Raw genomic sequence first — 25,834 nt, 5'->3', positions numbered from 1 at the left:
AGCTCGACGTCGGCTTTCGAAAGTCAGTTAGCATGGAGCAAACTGCGGAAAACTTAGTGAGATGAAGAGATATACACTGTTGGTCATAATGGTGGAATAATTATTTATTTATTAGGACCATGCATTATAGTTCAAGGCATGGCCACGCAGAGGATTTGGGGTAATCGGGGCGAAATGCTACGAATTATTGATAATTTATTGCATTATCTTATTTTTTCGGTATTTGTGGGGGAGGCCCGGTATCCTGGCCCTGCTGCGTACAGTCACGATTACTGTCAGTTATGACTTAAGGACCGTAGTCCCCTAGTTGATTAGCATAGTAGCACTCACATGCTTAAGCAGTAACGCAAAGCAAACACTCACACATTATCATTCAAGAAAATCTGAGAATGTATACTATTATCTAGATCTATTAGAAATAAATCATTCCATAAATTGGGGTAAATTTCAACAACTTTGTGGATTAAAAAAAAAAAAAAAAAAAAAAAATCGCTAAATGTTTTTGTTTTGTTTTGTTGCGTAAACGGGTGGCTAAGTTTTACCGTGATCCGAGCATAGGGAACTTGGTGAACATCGCCCTCGTGCGTCTGATCCTATTAGAAGATCAACAGGTGAATCATGGCTGGAATTCATTCTTTTTAAGAGAGAGAGAGAGAGGGAAAATTTATTCACACCCATCTTCGTAATCTGTATCCTTATTCTATTTTCTTCCTCTTTTTTTATTTTTTGACATATTGAAAAATATTTTAAAAAATAAATGACGATCTAGAATCCTATTGTCAGTCGGTTTGATGAATTAATGTGATTACCATGACCTTTGCAAACTTTCTATCGTTTGCTGTATTATGTTTCATTTGTTTGTATTGCATGCATTATGTTTATCTTGTTTTATTGTAAATGTCTATTTCAACTTCAACTCAGCAGTCAGTTCTCAGTTTAGACATTTAATATCATATACATTACTTATTTCATTATAGGACGACCTGGAGATCTCTAACAACGCAGACGACACATTGAATAGCTTCTGCGCATGGCAAGACACATTGAACCCGGAAGGGGATGAGCAACAAAATCACCATGACAACGCAATACTTCTTACCAGGTGAGCTCAATCCCATTCAGGCTAATAAGTATGGATAAATCAAAAGCAAAAATTAGTAAATTACACATCCGACTATTTCTCTCAATTTCCAATCCTCTCTTCTTTTTGTTCTCTCTCTTTCTCTCTCCCTATATAATATATACATTTAGTGATTCTCTTTTAGTGATTCTGTTTATGTTTCTTACATTTTACTGTTTCCTGTCTCATTCTTTTTCCTTTTGTCTATTTACCCTCTTCTGATCGTGAATGAAACATAACAAAATTCAATTATCATCCGAATAGTTTCAAGTAGGCCCAACTAGAGACTACACACAACTTCAAATTCATATTCATTTTCGAATAGTGATTTTATTCGGTTTTATATGTAATTTAGAAATAAGGTTAAATGGTTGAATGTTACATTAATAATTATTGGATTTTCTTTGAAGGAAGGACCTGTGCCGTGGTTCTGATATCTGCTTCACGTTAGGGTTGGCCCACGTGTCTGGAATGTGTAATAGGTAGCGAAGCTGTAGCATCAACGAAGACAACGGCCTTGCTGTTGGGATCACAGTGGCGCACGAGATGGGACACAAGTAAGAATAAGTGTCAGTGTCATATCTAGCCGAATGACTGCCGGGGCAAACAATACATTTGGACCCCCTGCTCAAATTTATCAATTCAAAATATGAAACAGTCGGGAAGCAAAGCAATGTCATTTATTTGTTTTGAAATTTGAACCCGTTAAAACCCCAATTTATGGAGTACCAAATAACAAGATCAAGAAGAAACCCATGCGAGAGAGTAACGTGACCAAACTTCAGAAATTGTTGGCATATGAGACTTTAACAAAGTATTATAACGCGTTTCGGCACTGACTGGGGGTGCATATATTCTTTAAAGACCCTACATTTTAATGGTTTTCTTTCCCTTTCTCTGTCTCTCTTTATCTATTTTATGCGCCTTTCAAGTACCACCCTGGGCACTTCCCCCGCCTCTGCACTCCCTAAATACACCTCGGGTTAAAACCATCTTACACTGTACGAAATCGCAATATCATCAAATATTAAAAACGTAGGCATGTTAACTATTCCTAATTTCAACTTGATATTTTGCATAATTTCAGTCTGCAGGTAATTAGTTTTTGAGGGAGATGCCTCAATGATTAAGATCACGGTTCTAACAAAAGTATATGCTATCGACTGTGATGATTATGTAATCAGTATTTTGTCGTTACGGTAAAATAAAATAAAAACTTCCCAACAACGTGTTATGGTTTGCCCTCATATAGCTTTGGCATGCAGCACGACGGAATTGATAACCCATGCTCATTTGACGATGACCCGAGTGGCCCATATGTGATGTCTTCACGGGTTCCTAGTGGTCTTACACCCACAGCATGGTCCTCCTGCAGCAGAGAATACATCACTCGTTTCCTAGAGTAAGTACAAATATGGCGGCAGCGGTTGGATCATGGGGGCCATTTTGGCTTCGATATTTTGAATCACATCAAATCAATTATGGACAGCGGTCCATTATTGTGACGTCTTCCCGGGTTCCAAGTGGTCTTACGCCAATTACATGGTTTACTGTACCAGTGAGTAAATTTCAGCAAGAATAAAATTATAATGGTGGCAGCAGTGGGATTTGAGGCCATTCGGGCTTAACATTGCTCATATGATATGATATGATATGATATAATCATTCTTAATGTATTGGAGGTAATCTTACACCCACTTCATGGTTTACCGATACCAGAGAGTACAGCAGAGTATAATTATGGTTGGAGCGATGGAAATGTAAGGCCTGTTCAAATATGATGTCCTCATGAATTTCTAGTGGTCTCACATTCACCACATGATCTACCAGCAGCATAGAGAAGATCATTGCTATTTAGAGTATATTGGCGACAGCGGTGTGATGGAAGGAAAGTCGGACTCTGAACGGCTTGACAGAAGTACCCTTTTTCTTTAAAAGTATGAATATACGATTTAGAGATTGCTTTACCTAAAAATTCCCAATATTTAAAACAAAGCTATGGCATTTAGAATACCAAATTACTCACATTTCTTACAAAAAGATGATTTTGTTAATAAGTAATTGGAATTTGTTCTGAATCATGTCGTGAAAATTCAATATTATTTGCACGTACAATTGATTATGATTTCTGCAGTAGTGGACGGGGTAGCTGCCTGGAGGATATGCCATCATCAACACCTTACAAATATCCGAAGGTTCTACCGGGTGTCATGTACTCGGCAGACCACCAATGTCGTCTACAGTACGGACCGAATGCAACTGCCAGTCCCATGTTTGAAGTAAGAATCTTTGCAATTATCTTTACTTTAATCACAAAGACGAGGAAAAATTTCAACTACCACTCTGTGATGGATAAATAAGAGGAGCTAGGCAGACAAATAATCAAGAAGTCGATCGGTTTTGGAATATTTGAAAAAATTGGGCAGGGATTATAAAAAATAAATCTTTAGCTTTTTGTCAAGTATTTTAGCGAGAAATTCCAATGTATTGGATAATGTTTAAAATTGAGTTCATGAGCATGACTACAGCATTTTCCATTGATTTAATACCCCAACAATCTTAAGCGTTTATTTCTACTTTAAATCATGTCTCTCCTTTTATTTGAAATCTTTCTTTTCCTTCTTCACTAATTCTCTCCTCACTTCATTCCTTTCTTTGTCTATCTGTATCTATCTTTTAACTTTCCCTCTTTATTTTCCAACTTTCATTTTCATCTCTTTCTATAAACTCTAATTGCTTATACTCCATCACTCCACTCCGCTGAGTCCAGTCTGATCTCTGTACTACCCTGTGGTGTAGCGTAGGAGTCATGAGGAGATCACGCATGACAGCAGCTGCACAGGGCTCTCGGTGTGGGAAAGACAAGGTTAGTACCGTTAAAAAAAAAAATAAAGGGTCACCTTCAAACATCTAGTGGTGTAATCTCACACAATAAGGCCCGAAGTCACAAAGGAAGGTTGTCGTAGGGGGTAGTTGTCGTAGGGGGAGTTGTCCAGAGGGTATTCATCCTAGAGGGTGGTTGTCCTAGGGGATAGTTGACTGGGGGTGGTTATCCGGGGGATTGATGTCCAGGGGTAGGTGCCCTAGAACCCCTAGCTAGACATTTAATAGGGGCCTCCAGAAATGTCTAAGCCATGGGGAGCTTAGAACAGTTTCTCCACGGGCTGTCAGATATTACGGCTTGAGGCCCCGTTGATAAGTGTTCTGAGGGCCGGTTATAGGTTGAGTTGGCCTGGTTACAACGGAATTCTCCAACCGAATTTCAGTTCCAGTCCGTCCCTGCATGAATGCTTCATTAATTGTAATATACTTTGGATCCATAATGCTATGCTAGATCTTGCAATAACTAATGCAAATTTATAAAACAAAGGTGAGGTCAGTAGATGTAGGGTCGTCCCCCAAAATTGATAAAGAGTGTAAGAACAATATGATTTTAAAAATTGAACACTCTAGTACATGTCACATTCACAAACAGTCTCGACCGATTTGATCCTGAAATCCCTACCTCGACCTGCCGTCATAGTTACAAATGCTTGGTTTGGCTTGTTTTGTTCACGGCCTAAAAACATTCCATTCACAAATATAGACATAAACGAATATTTATATAAAAAGAATATGACTGAATTGCTTTCTTCAAAGTCATTAATGCAATGGCCTAGATCCTGTCAGGGCCAATGACATTATGTATGATTGTTGTTAAAGATATCTCTTCTTTTATTGTGTTCAGTGGTGTATATCTGGAGAGTGTATCGACATCGATGAACATCCCGTGGTCATCGATGGCGGATGGGGTCCATGGAGCGAGTACTCTGAGTGTTCCCTGACGTGTGGACGGGCCGTCAAGTCTAAAGAGAGACACTGTAACAACCCAAGGTATTCTTTTCTGACTTTTCGGATTGCCATCTCCATTATCTTATAAGATTTTGAAGTACATGTATTACGGTTTATAGCTTCGAAAGAAATATCACGATGGAGAAGAGGTGGTCAAAATTCATGTGCTCTTGACAGAGCTCCAATGATTGATGTACAATCTTTCTATGTGCAACCTGCTGAAGATTATAATGCAGCTACACAATTTTAGATATCGCTGGGTTATGGTCGTAATCTGATCAGTGGTCGTAGCTTAGATCGTAACATGGGCTTACTATACTTCGTGCTGTAGAGAAACTGATCGGCATACTAAAATACAGCTCCAATGGGTGTTTTGAACGAAATCTTCGTCCAGGGCGCCTAGGGGATAATGACCATGTCATATTCCTGCGGATCGGTGTTCCTTCACTATTAAACACAACTGCGGCGACAGCCAGCGAGTCCCCAGACGAATCATTCCGGGTAAAGTTTTACGAATACCAACTCAGAGAAATTAATCTTTTTTTGTTTTACCATTGCTCCTGTAGTCCATCTCATGGAGGAAGATACTGTGTTGGTGAGAGAAAGAAGTATACCATGTGTAAGCTTCAGGTACGTATAGTATTAACTTAAATCGACTAATTTTGAAAAACAACTATAGATGGAAGCATGACAAAATATAGGGTTCAGAAACATCGATTTACGTACCTTGGTCCTAGATAAGACGTTCATTCATTCAGGCAGTAATGTAATCAATCGGTGCAGAGAAGGGCAAGTCTGAGGTTTTGGTCATTTGTTGCCCTGTACGTCACCAAGTGCTATAAAGTTCTGAACATAATTATACTGACTTCAAATGTATCTGGTCTGATTGAAGCTCTAGTATTGCTATTACGACAATGATCATATGTTCTAACATCTTATATCATCTGGTCTGTGACGTACGGGACACACTATAGCTTGGACTTACACTATTATGATACAGATGGAAAATATTTATGTTATAGTTGCAATGTTTAGATATGTATCAGTGGTAGAACCAATGGGATGGAGCACCTCTCAGATGTCTCATAGTTGTGACATGAACATTTCGTATAGGGGGATTAACAATTAATAGGACCCCTGGTTGCTAATGTTCGTTTTCTATTTCTTGTTGTAATTATACATATGTTTTGTGTATTCAATGTCACTTACAAATAAAAAACACTCTTCGAAATCATGGATTTGCCGGTACGGGTACAACGGTGCCTTCACCAGTTGTCGCTCGCCTCTTTATATAATTATTACAAATATAATACACACCAAATTGTTTCATCCTTATCTCGACTTTCAAAGTAAAACATGTATGTGGCTTTGATTCCGTGAAATATAAGTCATTGTTGCTTTTATTTTTTCTAGGATTGCGTTCATGAATCTGTGAGTGTTCGTGCCATGCAGTGTAGCACCTATGATACAATCCAATCGAATGGTACTCAACTCGCATGGATTCCAGTCGATGTCGAAGGTGCGTGGCGTAGTGGTTCATTCACTTCAAAGTTGATGGTTCGAATCCTACCCCCCAGGGATGGTTTGAGACTAAAATTCGGTTGGGAAATTTTGCTGCGACCAGCCCATTCACTTTTCCTTCAAAGAAGCTTGGGGCCTACTAACTGTGTCTAATACCACAAGTCAACTGGCTATAAAACTGAGTGGCTCATGGCAAAAATTTCACCTCAAATTCCTTTCACTCATAATGGCCCCTGAACATCAGCACAATGTCCCTTGGCCAGGGTTAATCTACATTTCCATTGTTAGACAAAGGTGTAATAACATGGGGACTTTTCTTGGGAATTATAGATATTGATTTTTTTAAGGGGGGGGGGGGGTGATGTGACCGAGTGGCTTGAATCATGAAAAAAGTGTGGAGAATTCCTCCTTAAAATGTAGTAGAAGTATCTTCTACACGGAATGTATGAAAATATGTAATTTTACTTTCGCCCTTTTCTTCCTATTCTGACAGTGTGTCTTTCTGTATATATCTTTGTCTTTTCACTCTTTTCTTATAGGCTAATATAAATGATAAACAATCAATTTCTCTTGTTCTATTTTTTTTGTAGATAAACCTTGTGAATTGTTTTGCAGACGTCGTGATCAAGCATTGATAAAGAAGAAGTCAGTTCACGTGACCAATGGAACTCCATGTACTCGCTTCTCACGTGATATCTGCATTGACGGTATATGTCAGGTATGGGTTCCTTTTTTCGAAGGTTCATAGTTCCGAAAGTTCATTAATTCGAAGGTTCATATCCCCCCAAAACACAAACAAACGAGATAGGGTTCATAATACCGAAACCCTGTATCGTTTTTCGGAAATACTTACCTTCGAAATTATGAACCAAATTTAATATTCGGAAGAATGAACCTTCGGAATAATGAACCCTTGTTTATTTTCGGAATCATGAATAATAAATGGAATACATCGAACAGAAGATATAGAAAGGGGGGGGGGGTGCATCAAAGGCACTTTTCCCCGTCCTAATACATGAAAACTACTTTTACAATAATTTCATTTTATGTTAATGGAGAATATATTTAAACTTGCAGTATCTCTGTATTTAAGTATTATATGAAGCTCATATTTTGAATATAGCATAGCCATATGGAACTCCAATCATACTGAAGAACAAATATATTTTTTAGTGATTGGTACCTTTTAAATATACGCTTTCCCCCCCAGATGGTTGGTTGTGATAATGTTGTCAGCTCAGGGGCGGTGGAGGACCGATGCGGTGTATGCCGCGGGGATGGGTCATCCTGCCTTACAATTCAGGATAGTTTCAACACGAAGTATGGACGAGGTTTGTACGATTGGAACGATTCATACATCTATGTCTCATTTTTGTTATATTGCATACAATGTATGATTACCTACATTTTATTTGAACAACGCGATGGCAATTTCTTATGAAAAATAAACCTTAGACAGTTTCACTGATCTTGTACGTCGACTACATTGCAAAGACGTAATATGTAATTTGAACATGATTTCTGTGAAATATACAATAGGGCATTGAATTTGCCCCTTGATTGAATTTTTTTCTCGAATTTAGTTGCCATCGGGTTTTGGTGAGTGGGACCTAATTGTACAAAAAAAAAATGCTTGATAATTGAGAACAGCCATTTTATTAGAAGAAGACCTTAATGTATTTTATCCAAGCAATAATTTCATCACCAAAAAAAAAATAAAATAAAAAAAATCACTAAAAAATTATATCAACCCTCAATGCAAGGGTTAAGGGTTGGAATCACATACCGGCACCAACGTAAATTGGCAAGACATTTATCCACTTTTGCCACTCTCCACCCAGGTGTAAACAGGTACCTGGCAATGCTGGGGTAATAGGAATTGCAGGGTCCCACATGAAGAGCAGTATTAATAATGATGTTGCTACCCTGGGTAAATAAGACCCCAATTATAATTGTAGTTTATATTATTGTAGGTTATGTGGAAATCACCGTCATCCCTGCCGGTGCTAGGAACATCGTGTTGGATGAATTGGTCTCTTCCCAAAACTACCTGGCCATCAGCAATGCTTCAGGACATGACCTGCTAAACATGGATTGGTATATTGATTGGAGCGGAGAGTATCAGGCAGCAGGGACCATTATCAGCTACGAGAGGATAGACAACAAAGAACGAGTGGAGATCCTTGGTCCCATCAGCGAACCACTGCACATCTATGTAAATAGAGCCTTCTCTGGAATATTATATATGGGATGGCGTTTCATGATAAACGGAAGAGGTTTTCTGATTATTTACAAGCACGGATAAAAGCAATACTAAACAAGACAAACAAACTCTCACTTTTTGAAATTTGTTAAGTAGTTTTGAAATGTGCATTAACAAGACAAAAAAGAAAAGGTTTCTAGAATCATTTTTAAATAGGATACCCCATAATTAATATATGTACCCACCTGACAGGTTGAAAAGAAATATCGCTGTCGGTAAAACTGATTTTGGAGTATCAACAAAAATATTTATAATTGTATGATTCATTGGGGTAGATGTGCTGATCAACTGTTTTATAGTTTGCTTTGTCATTGAGTTTTAAAGCAATAACATTTTTTTTTGTCAGGTATTGATTTCAATAATATATACCCATTGTCCCATTAAATTGTTGAACACATCACGTACGTCGTATCAGAAAATATGTGATAATATTTTCCCCTTACCCTTTTCCAGCTCATATTTCAACGAGCTCAGAACCCTGGCATAACATACAAGTATACCATGCCGAGAGAAGGGAACCAGACTGCTGTCATGCCGCAGTTCTTCTCCTGGGTCTTTACCGATTGGTCCCCGTGTTCTGCATCCTGTGGCATTGGTTAGTTATCCTTATCCCTTGTAGCTATGTTCTGTGAAAACTTTTTAAATCTTGTTTAATTTCTTATATGTTATGTGAAAGCTTTATAGTGCTACCAGAGAGTCATCTCCCTGGTGCTACCGAACAGACAGGTTAGACAGATTCATACACAACGAAGCGAGGAGAGCTTATCAAAATTCTCGCCAACCTTGTAGACGAAAAAATTAAAAGAATCTTGCCAATGCAGTTGATTAGTTTGTGGAAAAAGGACAGAGGACAGCCGAAAAGTTTTCATCAAGTCCTTGACTCGAGCTTCTTCATCGGGAAGAGAAGAGAACATGATCATCTTTTTTGTTCATCTCAAGTAACACCTGAGGGAGTCACGCATTTTAGTCCTTAGTCCTTGTTGATTTCACGACGTTCTGGCATTGCTATCTCATTTTCATTATCTTCATAATTTGATCTGGTGAGAAATTTATTTCGTGTTCTCGATGGCATTCTTCCATAGAGGGTTTTTAGCATATAATAATAATGTGGCTCGTACAGACTTGGACCCTGTTTCATAAAACTTCTTATATGTAACAAATGTTAAACCTCAATGACGAATTTGCTCTCAGCCAATCAAATACAATGATTTCAGTAACTTACAATGTTTATTGTTCTCGTTTCTAAGTTTCAAGAAAACAGGGCCCCGGTTATTCACATTTTGGACTGACCATTGATATCACTATTAAAGCAGTAGCGACTAAGGGTCGAAATCTGGTTATCTGGTTATTGTATAGGCAAACCAAAAACCCGATCAGTAGACTAACTTGGTTTTAAATACATTGATTCACGTCGTACGATGGTCCAAACCTAACTCTTTAATTTATTGAAAAACATTATCATGGACCATCTAGAAGAAAACGATGTGCTAGTGGATACACAACATGGATTTAGAACGAAGAGATCCACCGAAACTCAACTTATCTCAACGATCGATGATGTTGCTAGAATACTTGACCGGGGTAACTCGGTACACATAGCCATCTTGGACTTTGCTAAAGCGTTCGACAAGGTTCCACATGAACGACTACTGGAAAAGCTTCACTACTACGGGATTAGACACCATACACATCGGTGGCTTAGGAATTTCTTGACATTCCGAACCCAGAGAGTGACTTGTGAAGGTAGTCCGTCATCAACAAGCAAAGTTCTATCCGGGGTGCCCCAGGGGACAGTGCTCGGGCCGTTACTGTTCCTGATGTATATCAATGACCTTCCAGCCCTGCTGAAAAGCCAGACCAGACTATTCGCAGATGACTGTTTGGTATACAAGGAATTAGAGAACGAGAGGCACACAGACTCCTTACAGGCGGATCTTACATCTCTGGAGTCGTGGCAAGATAGGTGGAACATGAAGTTCAACGCGTCCAAGTGTTCAGTGATGATTATCTCGAATAAGAAAAAACCTCTGACAAGGGATTATATCTTCTGTGGACAATACTTACAACAGACAAGCTCTCATCCTTATCTGGGAGTGGAAATAGACAGTAAACTGACGTGGGCGAACCATGTTGACAACACAGCCATGAAAGCCAACCGCACGTTAGGATTCCTCAGGAGAAACCTATGGTTTTGCCCAGGGAATGTGAAAGCCATCGCATACACGACCCTAGTGAGACCAGTGTTAGAATACGCAAGCTGTGCCTGGGACCCATACAGGATAGGGCAGATTAATAAACTGGATGCAGTTCAAAGGAGGGCGGCACGCTTCGTAACAGGAAACTACCAAAGGGACAGCAGTGTCACACAAATGCAGACCTGCCTTGAATGGGAATCACTTGAACGCAGGAGGGAAAAGAGTCGTTTGGTTATGCTGTACAAAATCTACAAGGGAAAGGTGGGCCTAAAGCAAGAGGACTACATACAAGTATCAACAGGATCAAGGTTAAGAAGAAACCACCATCACTCAATAGAAATCCCCTTTGCCAGAAAGGACGTATACAAATACTCCTTTTTTCCAAGAACTGGACGAGCATGGAATACCCTCGACCAGCAGTCTGTAATAGCTACATCAGTTGATAATTTCAGAAACCCACTCTAGCATGCATCACCTGCTATACAAGTTAGCGACATGCGGAATACCGCCCTGCTGACTCCAATTTCAGAAGGTTCAGAAGGTTATGCATTATTGTTGTAAGTTTTTTTTTTTTAAATTTTGAATGAATTTTTGTGTTTTTTATTGCGATATCAGGTTATCAGCGTTCGAGTGTGATCTGCAAAGAGTTGATAGCCGGACTGGTTGATGACCGATACTGTGAAGGCATAAAACCAGACGACATGCAGCAGACTTGCAATGAACAACAGTGCCCTGCCACGTGAGTTTGTTTTTCACCCAGTAGGATCATTCAGCAAAATCTTTCATTTTCTCCAGCCATTGAATAAAATCTGCATTCCATTTAGCGTGAAGGCGAGGCTACGCCTATGTGAGGCCCATCGGCCTATATAATGTTGCAGTCAGTAACATTTCTTGTTCCCACCATATTTTATTTGCGGATTACATTTTTAATAATCTCCAAACACTATGGATGATAAAAATTGTATGCCTTGTCTTCCTGGACAAAGTCTTGTTTTGGAAGATCAAGTTTTGAAACGTATCACTTGATTCCTTCTGTTAGTACTCAACAGGCCTCTGAGGTTTTGTGTAACAAACATACATTTCAAAATTGTACTAAAGTTATCAAAAGACATGTCCAGGTTCCCACGTAATAGTTCTTGACCAATTCGTGTTGCTACAGATGGTGGGAAGGGCCTTGGCAACACTGCACAGGAAGCTGTGGAGAGGAGGGGCACAGACAGCGATGCGTCTTCTGCATACGTGGTTCCACCAACGGCGAACAGACTGTCCTCGATGACGTCGACTGCCTTAGTCAGGGCCAGGAGAAACCCGTCACTGAGACAACATGTGAGGTTGACCTTCACTGTGAATCCAATGACAACTGGCAAACAGGCGAATGGTCGCAGGTTAATGCGTGAAGATGATCGTGAAACAGAACTGCAAAATACGCTTCATACTTTGTTATGATATTGGACGAATAATAATGAACATTCAATTTGATCTAACGTGAATTTTCGGGTTGTAGAAAAGAAGTCCACCTGTCGACAGCTCTTGAATATTGCAAAAGCAGGGAGAACCAATTAACAAGGAAAAACATTTGAAAACGAAAGATTTGTTTTGTCTTCTGCAAATTGCTCGAATAATTTTGTTAGATAAGGTTATTTAGCAAATGCAAGTCTGAAAGGGTTTCAGAATGAATGAAAGACAACAAGATTAATTTTGATGGAGTAATATCGATATGTTTCTAAAACGATTTGTGATATCTACCACTACCCCTACTGAACGTTCATACTATACATACCATACCATATATATGAACTATGTATTCCTATATATTTTCCCAAAAGTGTTCCGTTTCGTGTGGCGGTGGGTGGCATACCAGGTCTGTAATCTGCACGAACGCCATCAAACCTTGCGATGTTGCAGGAAAGCCCAGCGACCGAAGACCGTGCTTCTTAGATCAATGCCCTAGGAGACAGGACTTATACAACGCTGTGCCTGAGGCTCCTGAAAGCCGCTCCTACGCAGACGAATCTTCACTAGAACACTCATCAGCGAGCGTGTCCGCTAGCAGTGACTATCCGGCGAATTTCGGCGAGTGGGAGAAGAAGATTGCCATCCAGAAACACGAATCGGCGGCTAATAGCACAAAGCTGCACCCGCCTTTGCCACCTGAAGAAGCGCCTCATAAACCTAACTACGAATTGAACATTACTACCCATGACATTGATGTCATAGAAAAAGAGCGCAAGGATTCTACAATAAACCAACTTCCTGTTGTGCCAGATTCTCCATATGTAAATTTTATCTTATTCCCATCTGCCCTGAACGACAAGCATCCATCGGCTTCAGATACTGCTACTCGTCTGCAACATCAGTCTCAAGAGCCTTCGTTTGGGTGGTCAAAACAACCGTGGCAGCCGGTAGGTCCTGACCTTAAAAGCTTTTTTATTTGTAATTCTAAGCATTTTGACAGGGGCTTTCATGAACACAGACAAGGTGTCAGAGACAAGTGATGGTTATGCCGCAGAGTATGAAACTTGTATTTAAAGCGAAGGTTGAGTTCTGGGAAGAGATGAAAATAATTTGTGAGCGTTATCATTGTATTATGCAAGTGTGGGAGAACATCAGATACAAGATGTTCTGTGACGGGACGGATTTTTATGCCATATGTTCGTGTGGTCCCATATACACCTGTCTGTGTCCAGTGCTTGTAACTTTACCAAGACTGGGCCAAATTTCTTATCATTTTAATGATTCCAGAACCTTGCAGCACACACCAATACTTACATGCTATAGATCAACCTTTTCTGATTGATTCCACAACGTTTCTTTCACAATGCAATCGAATGACCAGAATTCAACTTTATTTAAGCCTATTTTTCTGAGTAAAACGTGGATAATATTTGTTTAGGAAAGAGGAACTAATATGATATGAAATGATACCTTAAATGTCGCCAATATATGTCGATATATCTAACATTGAATAAAAGTCGTTATGTACTACATAAATTGTAAATCATATTTCGGAAGGGTGGAATGAGTGGCCTATTCTTGATAATTGAGAACAGCCATTTTATTAGAAGAAGACCTTAATGTATTTTATCCAAGCAATAATTTCATCACCAAAAAAAAAAAAAAATAAAAAAAATCACTAAAAAATTATATCAACCCTCAATGCAAGGGTTAAGGGTTGGAATCACATACCGGCACCAACGTAAATTGGCAAGACATTTATCCACTTTTGCCACTCTCCACCCAGGTGTAAACAGGTACCTGGCAATGCTGGGGTAATAGGAATTGCAGGGTCCCACATGAAGAGCAGTATTAATAATGATGTTGCTACCCTGGGTAAATAAGACCCCAATTATAATTGTAGTTTATATTATTGTAGGTTATGTGGAAATCACCGTCATCCCTGCCGGTGCTAGGAACATCGTGTTGGATGAATTGGTCTCTTCCCAAAACTACCTGGCCATCAGCAATGCTTCAGGACATGACCTGCTAAACATGGATTGGTATATTGATTGGAGCGGAGAGTATCAGGCAGCAGGGACCATTATCAGCTACGAGAGGATAGACAACAAAGAACGAGTGGAGATCCTTGGTCCCATCAGCGAACCACTGCACATCTATGTAAATAGAGCCTTCTCTGGAATATTATATATGGGATGGCGTTTCATGATAAACGGAAGAGGTTTTCTGATTATTTACAAGCACGGATAAAAGCAATACTAAACAAGACAAACAAACTCTCACTTTTTGAAATTTGTTAAGTAGTTTTGAAATGTGCATTAACAAGACAAAAAAGAAAAGGTTTCTAGAATCATTTTTAAATAGGATACCCCATAATTAATATATGTACCCACCTGACAGGTTGAAAAGAAATATCGCTGTCGGTAAAACTGATTTTGGAGTATCAACAAAAATATTTATAATTGTATGATTCATTGGGGTAGATGTGCTGATCAACTGTTTTATAGTTTGCTTTGTCATTGAGTTTTAAAGCAATAACATTTTTTTTTGTCAGGTATTGATTTCAATAATATATACCCATTGTCCCATTAAATTGTTGAACACATCACGTACGTCGTATCAGAAAATATGTGATAATATTTTCCCCTTACCCTTTTCCAGCTCATATTTCAACGAGCTCAGAACCCTGGCATAACATACAAGTATACCATGCCGAGAGAAGGGAACCAGACTGCTGTCATGCCGCAGTTCTTCTCCTGGGTCTTTACCGATTGGTCCCCGTGTTCTGCATCCTGTGGCATTGGTTAGTTATCCTTATCCCTTGTAGCTATGTTCTGTGAAAACTTTTTAAATCTTGTTTAATTTCTTATATGTTATGTGAAAGCTTTATAGTGCTACCAGAGAGTCATCTCCCTGGTGCTACCGAACAGACAGGTTAGACAGATTCATACACAACGAAGCGAGGAGAGCTTATCAAAATTCTCGCCAACCTTGTAGACGAAAAAATTAAAAGAATCTTGCCAATGCAGTTGATTAGTTTGTGGAAAAAGGACAGAGGACAGCCGAAAAGTTTTCATCAAGTCCTTGACTCGAGCTTCTTCATCGGGAAGAGAAGAGAACATGATCATCTTTTTTGTTCATCTCAAGTAACACCTGAGGGAGTCACGCATTTTAGTCCTTAGTCCTTGTTGATTTCACGACGTTCTGGCATTGCTATCTCATTTTCATTATCTTCATAATTTGATCTGGTGAGAAATTTATTTCGTGTTCTCGATGGCATTCTTCCATAGAGGGTTTTTAGCATATAATAATAATGTGGCTCGTACAGACTTGGACCCTGTTTCATAAAACTTCTTATATGTAACAAATGTTAAACCTCAATGACGAATTTGCTCTCAGCCAATCAAATACAATGATTTCAGTAACTTACAATGTTTATTGTTCTCGTTTCTAAGTTTCAAGAAAACAGGGCCCCGGTTATTCACATTTTGGACTGACCATTGATATCACTATTAAAGCAGTAGCGACTAAGGGTCGAAATCTGGTTATCTGGTTATTGTATAGGCAAACCAAAAACCCGATCAGTAGACTAACTTGGTTTTAAATACATTGATTCACGTCGTACGATGGTCCAAACCTAACTCTTTAATTTATTGAAAAACATTATCATGGACCATCTAGAAGAAAACGATGTGCTAGTGGATACACAACATGGATTTAGAACGAAGAGATCCACCGAAACTCAACTTATCTCAACGATCGATGATGTTGCTAGAATACTTGACCGGGGTAACTCGGTACACATAGCCATCTTGGACTTTGCTAAAGCGTTCGACAAGGTTCCACATGAACGACTACTGGAAAAGCTTCACTACTACGGGATTAGACACCATACACATCGGTGGCTTAGGAATTTCTTGACATTCCGAACCCAGAGAGTGACTTGTGAAGGTAGTCCGTCATCAACAAGCAAAGTTCTATCCGGGGTGCCCCAGGGGACAGTGCTCGGGCCGTTACTGTTCCTGATGTATATCAATGACCTTCCAGCCCTGCTGAAAAGCCAGACCAGACTATTCGCAGATGACTGTTTGGTATACAAGGAATTAGAGAACGAGAGGCACACAGACTCCTTACAGGCGGATCTTACATCTCTGGAGTCGTGGCAAGATAGGTGGAACATGAAGTTCAACGCGTCCAAGTGTTCAGTGATGATTATCTCGAATAAGAAAAAACCTCTGACAAGGGATTATATCTTCTGTGGACAATACTTACAACAGACAAGCTCTCATCCTTATCTGGGAGTGGAAATAGACAGTAAACTGACGTGGGCGAACCATGTTGACAACACAGCCATGAAAGCCAACCGCACGTTAGGATTCCTCAGGAGAAACCTATGGTTTTGCCCAGGGAATGTGAAAGCCATCGCATACACGACCCTAGTGAGACCAGTGTTAGAATACGCAAGCTGTGCCTGGGACCCATACAGGATAGGGCAGATTAATAAACTGGATGCAGTTCAAAGGAGGGCGGCACGCTTCGTAACAGGAAACTACCAAAGGGACAGCAGTGTCACACAAATGCAGACCTGCCTTGAATGGGAATCACTTGAACGCAGGAGGGAAAAGAGTCGTTTGGTTATGCTGTACAAAATCTACAAGGGAAAGGTGGGCCTAAAGCAAGAGGACTACATACAAGTATCAACAGGATCAAGGTTAAGAAGAAACCACCATCACTCAATAGAAATCCCCTTTGCCAGAAAGGACGTATACAAATACTCCTTTTTTCCAAGAACTGGACGAGCATGGAATACCCTCGACCAGCAGTCTGTAATAGCTACATCAGTTGATAATTTCAGAAACCCACTCTAGCATGCATCACCTGCTATACAAGTTAGCGACATGCGGAATACCGCCCTGCTGACTCCAATTTCAGAAGGTTCAGAAGGTTATGCATTATTGTTGTAAGTTTTTTTTTTTTAAATTTTGAATGAATTTTTGTGTTTTTTATTGCGATATCAGGTTATCAGCGTTCGAGTGTGATCTGCAAAGAGTTGATAGCCGGACTGGTTGATGACCGATACTGTGAAGGCATAAAACCAGACGACATGCAGCAGACTTGCAATGAACAACAGTGCCCTGCCACGTGAGTTTGTTTTTCACCCAGTAGGATCATTCAGCAAAATCTTTCATTTTCTCCAGCCATTGAATAAAATCTGCATTCCATTTAGCGTGAAGGCGAGGCTACGCCTATGTGAGGCCCATCGGCCTATATAATGTTGCAGTCAGTAACATTTCTTGTTCCCACCATATTTTATTTGCGGATTACATTTTTAATAATCTCCAAACACTATGGATGATAAAAATTGTATGCCTTGTCTTCCTGGACAAAGTCTTGTTTTGGAAGATCAAGTTTTGAAACGTATCACTTGATTCCTTCTGTTAGTACTCAACAGGCCTCTGAGGTTTTGTGTAACAAACATACATTTCAAAATTGTACTAAAGTTATCAAAAGACATGTCCAGGTTCCCACGTAATAGTTCTTGACCAATTCGTGTTGCTACAGATGGTGGGAAGGGCCTTGGCAACACTGCACAGGAAGCTGTGGAGAGGAGGGGCACAGACAGCGATGCGTCTTCTGCATACGTGGTTCCACCAACGGCGAACAGACTGTCCTCGATGACGTCGACTGCCTTAGTCAGGGCCAGGAGAAACCCGTCACTGAGACAACATGTGAGGTTGACCTTCACTGTGAATCCAATGACAACTGGCAAACAGGCGAATGGTCGCAGGTTAATGCGTGAAGATGATCGTGAAACAGAACTGCAAAATACGCTTCATAATATTTTGTTATGATATTGGACGAATAATAATGAACATTCAATTTGATCTAACGTGAATTTTCGGGTTGTAGAAAAGAAGTCCACCTGTCGACAGCTCTTGAATATTGCAAAAGCAGGGAGAACCAATTAACAAGGAAAAACATTTGAAAACGAAAGATTTGTTTTGTCTTCTGCAAATTGCTCGAATAATTTTGTTAGATAAGGTTATTTAGCAAATGCAAGTCTGAAAGGGTTTCAGAATGAATGAAAGACAACAAGATTAATTTTGATGGAGTAATATCGATATGTTTCTAAAACGATTTGTGATATCTACCACTACCCCTACTGAACGTTCATACTATACATACCATACCATATATATGAACTATGTATTCCTATATATTTTCCCAAAAGTGTTCCGTTTCGTGTGGCGGTGGGTGGCATACCAGGTCTGTAATCTGCACGAACGCCATCAAACCTTGCGATGTTGCAGGAAAGCCCAGCGACCGAAGACCGTGCTTCTTAGATCAATGCCCTAGGAGACAGGACTTATACAACGCTGTGCCTGAGGCTCCTGAAAGCCGCTCCTACGCAGACGAATCTTCACTAGAACACTCATCAGCGAGCGTGTCCGCTAGCAGTGACTATCCGGCGAATTTCGGCGAGTGGGAGAAGAAGATTGCCATCCAGAAACACGAATCGGCGGCTAATAGCACAAAGCTGCACCCGCCTTTGCCACCTGAAGAAGCGCCTCATAAACCTAACTACGAATTGAACATTACTACCCATGACATTGATGTCATAGAAAAAGAGCGCAAGGATTCTACAATAAACCAACTTCCTGTTGTGCCAGATTCTCCATATGTAAATTTTATCTTATTCCCATCTGCCCTGAACGACAAGCATCCATCGGCTTCAGATACTGCTACTCGTCTGCAACATCAGTCTCAAGAGCCTTCGTTTGGGTGGTCAAAACAACCGTGGCAGCCGGTAGGTCCTGACCTTAAAAGCTTTTTTATTTGTAATTCTAAGCATTTTGACAGGGGCTTTCATGAACACAGACAAGGTGTCAGAGACAAGTGATGGTTATGCCGCAGAGTATGAAACTTGTATTTAAAGCGAAGGTTGAGTTCTGGGAAGAGATGAAAATAATTTGTGAGCGTTATCATTGTATTATGCAAGTGTGGGAGAACATCAGATACAAGATGTTCTGTGACGGGACGGATTTTTATGCCATATGTTCGTGTGGTCCCATATACACCTGTCTGTGTCCAGTGCTTGTAACTTTACCAAGACTGGGCCAAATTTCTTATCATTTTAATGATTCCAGAACCTTGCAGCACACACCAATACTTACATGCTATAGATCAACCTTTTCTGATTGATTCCACAACGTTTCTTTCACAATGCAATCGAATGACCAGAATTCAACTTTATTTAAGCCTATTTTTCTGAGTAAAACGTGGATAATATTTGTTTAGGAAAGAGGAACTAATATGATATGAAATGATACCTTAAATGTCGCCAATATATGTCGATATATCTAACATTGAATAAAAGTCGTTATGTACTACATAAATTGTAAATCATATTTCGGAAGGGTGGAATGAGTGGCCTATTCTTGATAATTGAGAACAGCCATTTTATTAGAAGAAGACCTTAATGTATTTTATCCAAGCAATAATTTCATCACCAAAAAAAAAAAAAAAATAAAAAAAATCACTAAAAAATTATATCAACCCTCAATGCAAGGGTTAAGGGTTGGAATCACATACCGGCACCAACGTAAATTGGCAAGACATTTATCCACTTTTGCCACTCTCCACCCAGGTGTAAACAGGTACCTGGCAATGCTGGGGTAATAGGAATTGCAGGGTCCCACATGAAGAGCAGTATTAATAATGATGTTGCTACCCTGGGTAAATAAGACCCCAATTATAATTGTAGTTTATATTATTGTAGGTTATGTGGAAATCACCGTCATCCCTGCCGGTGCTAGGAACATCGTGTTGGATGAATTGGTCTCTTCCCAAAACTACCTGGCCATCAGCAATGCTTCAGGACATGACCTGCTAAACATGGATTGGTATATTGATTGGAGCGGAGAGTATCAGGCAGCAGGGACCATTATCAGCTACGAGAGGATAGACAACAAAGAACGAGTGGAGATCCTTGGTCCCATCAGCGAACCACTGCACATCTATGTAAATAGAGCCTTCTCTGGAATATTATATATGGGATGGCGTTTCATGATAAACGGAAGAGGTTTTCTGATTATTTACAAGCACGGATAAAAGCAATACTAAACAAGACAAACAAACTCTCACTTTTTGAAATTTGTTAAGTAGTTTTGAAATGTGCATTAACAAGACAAAAAAGAAAAGGTTTCTAGAATCATTTTTAAATAGGATACCCCATAATTAATATATGTACCCACCTGACAGGTTGAAAAGAAATATCGCTGTCGGTAAAACTGATTTTGGAGTATCAACAAAAATATTTATAATTGTATGATTCATTGGGGTAGATGTGCTGATCAACTGTTTTATAGTTTGCTTTGTCATTGAGTTTTAAAGCAATAACATTTTTTTTTGTCAGGTATTGATTTCAATAATATATACCCATTGTCCCATTAAATTGTTGAACACATCACGTACGTCGTATCAGAAAATATGTGATAATATTTTCCCCTTACCCTTTTCCAGCTCATATTTCAACGAGCTCAGAACCCTGGCATAACATACAAGTATACCATGCCGAGAGAAGGGAACCAGACTGCTGTCATGCCGCAGTTCTTCTCCTGGGTCTTTACCGATTGGTCCCCGTGTTCTGCATCCTGTGGCATTGGTTAGTTATCCTTATCCCTTGTAGCTATGTTCTGTGAAAACTTTTTAAATCTTGTTTAATTTCTTATATGTTATGTGAAAGCTTTATAGTGCTACCAGAGAGTCATCTCCCTGGTGCTACCGAACAGACAGGTTAGACAGATTCATACACAACGAAGCGAGGAGAGCTTATCAAAATTCTCGCCAACCTTGTAGACGAAAAAATTAAAAGAATCTTGCCAATGCAGTTGATTAGTTTGTGGAAAAAGGACAGAGGACAGCCGAAAAGTTTTCATCAAGTCCTTGACTCGAGCTTCTTCATCGGGAAGAGAAGAGAACATGATCATCTTTTTTGTTCATCTCAAGTAACACCTGAGGGAGTCACGCATTTTAGTCCTTAGTCCTTGTTGATTTCACGACGTTCTGGCATTGCTATCTCATTTTCATTATCTTCATAATTTGATCTGGTGAGAAATTTATTTCGTGTTCTCGATGGCATTCTTCCATAGAGGGTTTTTAGCATATAATAATAATGTGGCTCGTACAGACTTGGACCCTGTTTCATAAAACTTCTTATATGTAACAAATGTTAAACCTCAATGACGAATTTGCTCTCAGCCAATCAAATACAATGATTTCAGTAACTTACAATGTTTATTGTTCTCGTTTCTAAGTTTCAAGAAAACAGGGCCCCGGTTATTCACATTTTGGACTGACCATTGATATCACTATTAAAGCAGTAGCGACTAAGGGTCGAAATCTGGTTATCTGGTTATTGTATAGGCAAACCAAAAACCCGATCAGTAGACTAACTTGGTTTTAAATACATTGATTCACGTCGTACGATGGTCCAAACCTAACTCTTTAATTTATTGAAAAACATTATCATGGACCATCTAGAAGAAAACGATGTGCTAGTGGATACACAACATGGATTTAGAACGAAGAGATCCACCGAAACTCAACTTATCTCAACGATCGATGATGTTGCTAGAATACTTGACCGGGGTAACTCGGTACACATAGCCATCTTGGACTTTGCTAAAGCGTTCGACAAGGTTCCACATGAACGACTACTGGAAAAGCTTCACTACTACGGGATTAGACACCATACACATCGGTGGCTTAGGAATTTCTTGACATTCCGAACCCAGAGAGTGACTTGTGAAGGTAGTCCGTCATCAACAAGCAAAGTTCTATCCGGGGTGCCCCAGGGGACAGTGCTCGGGCCGTTACTGTTCCTGATGTATATCAATGACCTTCCAGCCCTGCTGAAAAGCCAGACCAGACTATTCGCAGATGACTGTTTGGTATACAAGGAATTAGAGAACGAGAGGCACACAGACTCCTTACAGGCGGATCTTACATCTCTGGAGTCGTGGCAAGATAGGTGGAACATGAAGTTCAACGCGTCCAAGTGTTCAGTGATGATTATCTCGAATAAGAAAAAACCTCTGACAAGGGATTATATCTTCTGTGGACAATACTTACAACAGACAAGCTCTCATCCTTATCTGGGAGTGGAAATAGACAGTAAACTGACGTGGGCGAACCATGTTGACAACACAGCCATGAAAGCCAACCGCACGTTAGGATTCCTCAGGAGAAACCTATGGTTTTGCCCAGGGAATGTGAAAGCCATCGCATACACGACCCTAGTGAGACCAGTGTTAGAATACGCAAGCTGTGCCTGGGACCCATACAGGATAGGGCAGATTAATAAACTGGATGCAGTTCAAAGGAGGGCGGCACGCTTCGTAACAGGAAACTACCAAAGGGACAGCAGTGTCACACAAATGCAGACCTGCCTTGAATGGGAATCACTTGAACGCAGGAGGGAAAAGAGTCGTTTGGTTATGCTGTACAAAATCTACAAGGGAAAGGTGGGCCTAAAGCAAGAGGACTACATACAAGTATCAACAGGATCAAGGTTAAGAAGAAACCACCATCACTCAATAGAAATCCCCTTTGCCAGAAAGGACGTATACAAATACTCCTTTTTTCCAAGAACTGGACGAGCATGGAATACCCTCGACCAGCAGTCTGTAATAGCTACATCAGTTGATAATTTCAGAAACCCACTCTAGCATGCATCACCTGCTATACAAGTTAGCGACATGCGGAATACCGCCCTGCTGACTCCAATTTCAGAAGGTTCAGAAGGTTATGCATTATTGTTGTAAGTTTTTTTTTTTTAAATTTTGAATGAATTTTTGTGTTTTTTATTGCGATATCAGGTTATCAGCGTTCGAGTGTGATCTGCAAAGAGTTGATAGCCGGACTGGTTGATGACCGATACTGTGAAGGCATAAAACCAGACGACATGCAGCAGACTTGCAATGAACAACAGTGCCCTGCCACGTGAGTTTGTTTTTCACCCAGTAGGATCATTCAGCAAAATCTTTCATTTTCTCCAGCCATTGAATAAAATCTGCATTCCATTTAGCGTGAAGGCGAGGCTACGCCTATGTGAGGCCCATCGGCCTATATAATGTTGCAGTCAGTAACATTTCTTGTTCCCACCATATTTTATTTGCGGATTACATTTTTAATAATCTCCAAACACTATGGATGATAAAAATTGTATGCCTTGTCTTCCTGGACAAAGTCTTGTTTTGGAAGATCAAGTTTTGAAACGTATCACTTGATTCCTTCTGTTAGTACTCAACAGGCCTCTGAGGTTTTGTGTAACAAACATACATTTCAAAATTGTACTAAAGTTATCAAAAGACATGTCCAGGTTCCCACGTAATAGTTCTTGACCAATTCGTGTTGCTACAGATGGTGGGAAGGGCCTTGGCAACACTGCACAGGAAGCTGTGGAGAGGAGGGGCACAGACAGCGATGCGTCTTCTGCATACGTGGTTCCACCAACGGCGAACAGACTGTCCTCGATGACGTCGACTGCCTTAGTCAGGGCCAGGAGAAACCCGTCACTGAGACAACATGTGAGGTTGACCTTCACTGTGAATCCAATGACAACTGGCAAACAGGCGAATGGTCGCAGGTTAATGCGTGAAGATGATCGTGAAACAGAACTGCAAAATACGCTTCATAATATTTTGTTATGATATTGGACGAATAATAATGAACATTCAATTTGATCTAACGTGAATTTTCGGGTTGTAGAAAAGAAGTCCACCTGTCGACAGCTCTTGAATATTGCAAAAGCAGGGAGAACCAATTAACAAGGAAAAACATTTGAAAACGAAAGATTTGTTTTGTCTTCTGCAAATTGCTCGAATAATTTTGTTAGATAAGGTTATTTAGCAAATGCAAGTCTGAAAGGGTTTCAGAATGAATGAAAGACAACAAGATTAATTTTGATGGAGTAATATCGATATGTTTCTAAAACGATTTGTGATATCTACCACTACCCCTACTGAACGTTCATACTATACATACCATACCATATATATGAACTATGTATTCCTATATATTTTCCCAAAAGTGTTCCGTTTCGTGTGGCGGTGGGTGGCATACCAGGTCTGTAATCTGCACGAACGCCATCAAACCTTGCGATGTTGCAGGAAAGCCCAGCGACCGAAGACCGTGCTTCTTAGATCAATGCCCTAGGAGACAGGACTTATACAACGCTGTGCCTGAGGCTCCTGAAAGCCGCTCCTACGCAGACGAATCTTCACTAGAACACATCAGCATCAGCATCAGCGAGCGTGTCCGCTAGCAGTGACTATCCGGCGAATTTCGGCGAGTGGGAGAAGAAGATTGCCATCCAGAAACACGAATCGGCGGCTAATAGCACAAAGCTGCACCCGCCTTTGCCACCTGAAGAAGCGCCTCATAAACCTAACTACGAATTGAACATTACTACCCATGACATTGATGTCATAGAAAAAGAGCGCAAGGATTCTACAATAAACCAACTTCCTGTTGTGCCAGATTCTCCATATGTAAATTTTATCTTATTCCCATCTGCCCTGAACGACAAGCATCCATCGGCTTCAGATACTGCTACTCGTCTGCAACATCAGTCTCAAGAGCCTTCGTTTGGGTGGTCAAAACAACCGTGGCAGCCGGTAGGTCCTGACCTTAAAAGCTTTTTTATTTGTAATTCTAAGCATTTTGACAGGGGCTTTCATGAACACAGACAAGGTGTCAGAGACAAGTGATGGTTATGCCGCAGAGTATGAAACTTGTATTTAAAGCGAAGGTTGAGTTCTGGGAAGAGATGAAAATAATTTGTGAGCGTTATCATTGTATTATGCAAGTGTGGGAGAACATCAGATACAAGATGTTCTGTGACGGGACGGATTTTTATGCCATATGTTCGTGTGGTCCCATATACACCTGTCTGTGTCCAGTGCTTGTAACTTTACCAAGACTGGGCCAAATTTCTTATCATTTTAATGATTCCAGAACCTTGCAGCACACACCAATACTTACATGCTATAGATCAACCTTTTCTGATTGATTCCACAACGTTTCTTTCACAATGCAATCGAATGACCAGAATTCAACTTTATTTAAGCCTATTTTTCTGAGTAAAACGTGGATAATATTTGTTTAGGAAAGAGGAACTAATATGATATGAAATGATACCTTAAATGTCGCCAATATATGTCGATATATCTAACATTGAATAAAAGTCGTTATGTACTACATAAATTGTAAATCATATTTCGGAAGGGTGGAATGAGTGGCCTATTCTTCACCTTTTCACAACTTTGTTGGTCCTATGTCAAGCGTTTCACCAAGCTGTAGGTTAACAAACAATGTGATAGCTAAATGGGGGGGGGGGGGGTATGTTTCCCACTTCTACATTCCTCTGATGCACACCCATTATGT

The 25,834-nt window shown here is 40.0% G+C and overlaps 1 protein-coding gene across 1 annotated transcript; it reads left to right on the top strand.

Moving 5' to 3' along the window:
• Positions 1–32: 32 nt before the first annotated feature.
• On the top strand, positions 33–24,713 carry LOC115920664. The gene is given in 28 exon segments (XM_030977005.1): positions 33–56; positions 978–1,102; positions 1,531–1,677; positions 2,373–2,522; positions 3,255–3,399; positions 3,891–3,986; positions 4,848–4,993; positions 5,518–5,581; positions 6,365–6,470; positions 7,063–7,190; positions 7,683–7,803; positions 8,446–8,687; positions 9,189–9,330; positions 11,546–11,669; positions 12,090–12,315; positions 12,757–13,332; positions 14,182–14,260; positions 14,304–14,545; positions 15,047–15,188; positions 17,404–17,527; positions 17,948–18,173; positions 18,618–19,193; positions 20,044–20,122; positions 20,166–20,407; positions 20,909–21,050; positions 23,266–23,389; positions 23,810–24,035; positions 24,480–24,713. Coding segments are annotated over 28 exon segments (4,998 nt in total).
• The last annotated feature ends 1,121 nt before the right edge of the window (positions 24,714–25,834 follow it).

Source organism: Strongylocentrotus purpuratus, unplaced genomic scaffold, assembly GCF_000002235.5.
Source record: "Strongylocentrotus purpuratus isolate Spur 01 unplaced genomic scaffold, Spur_5.0 spur5_scaffold_9, whole genome shotgun sequence".
In the NCBI taxonomy this organism is placed as follows: domain Eukaryota; kingdom Metazoa; phylum Echinodermata; class Echinoidea; order Camarodonta; family Strongylocentrotidae; genus Strongylocentrotus; species Strongylocentrotus purpuratus.
The sequence above is the reverse complement of the archived record's forward strand: the minus strand, read 5'-3'. Positions and strand labels throughout refer to the sequence as shown.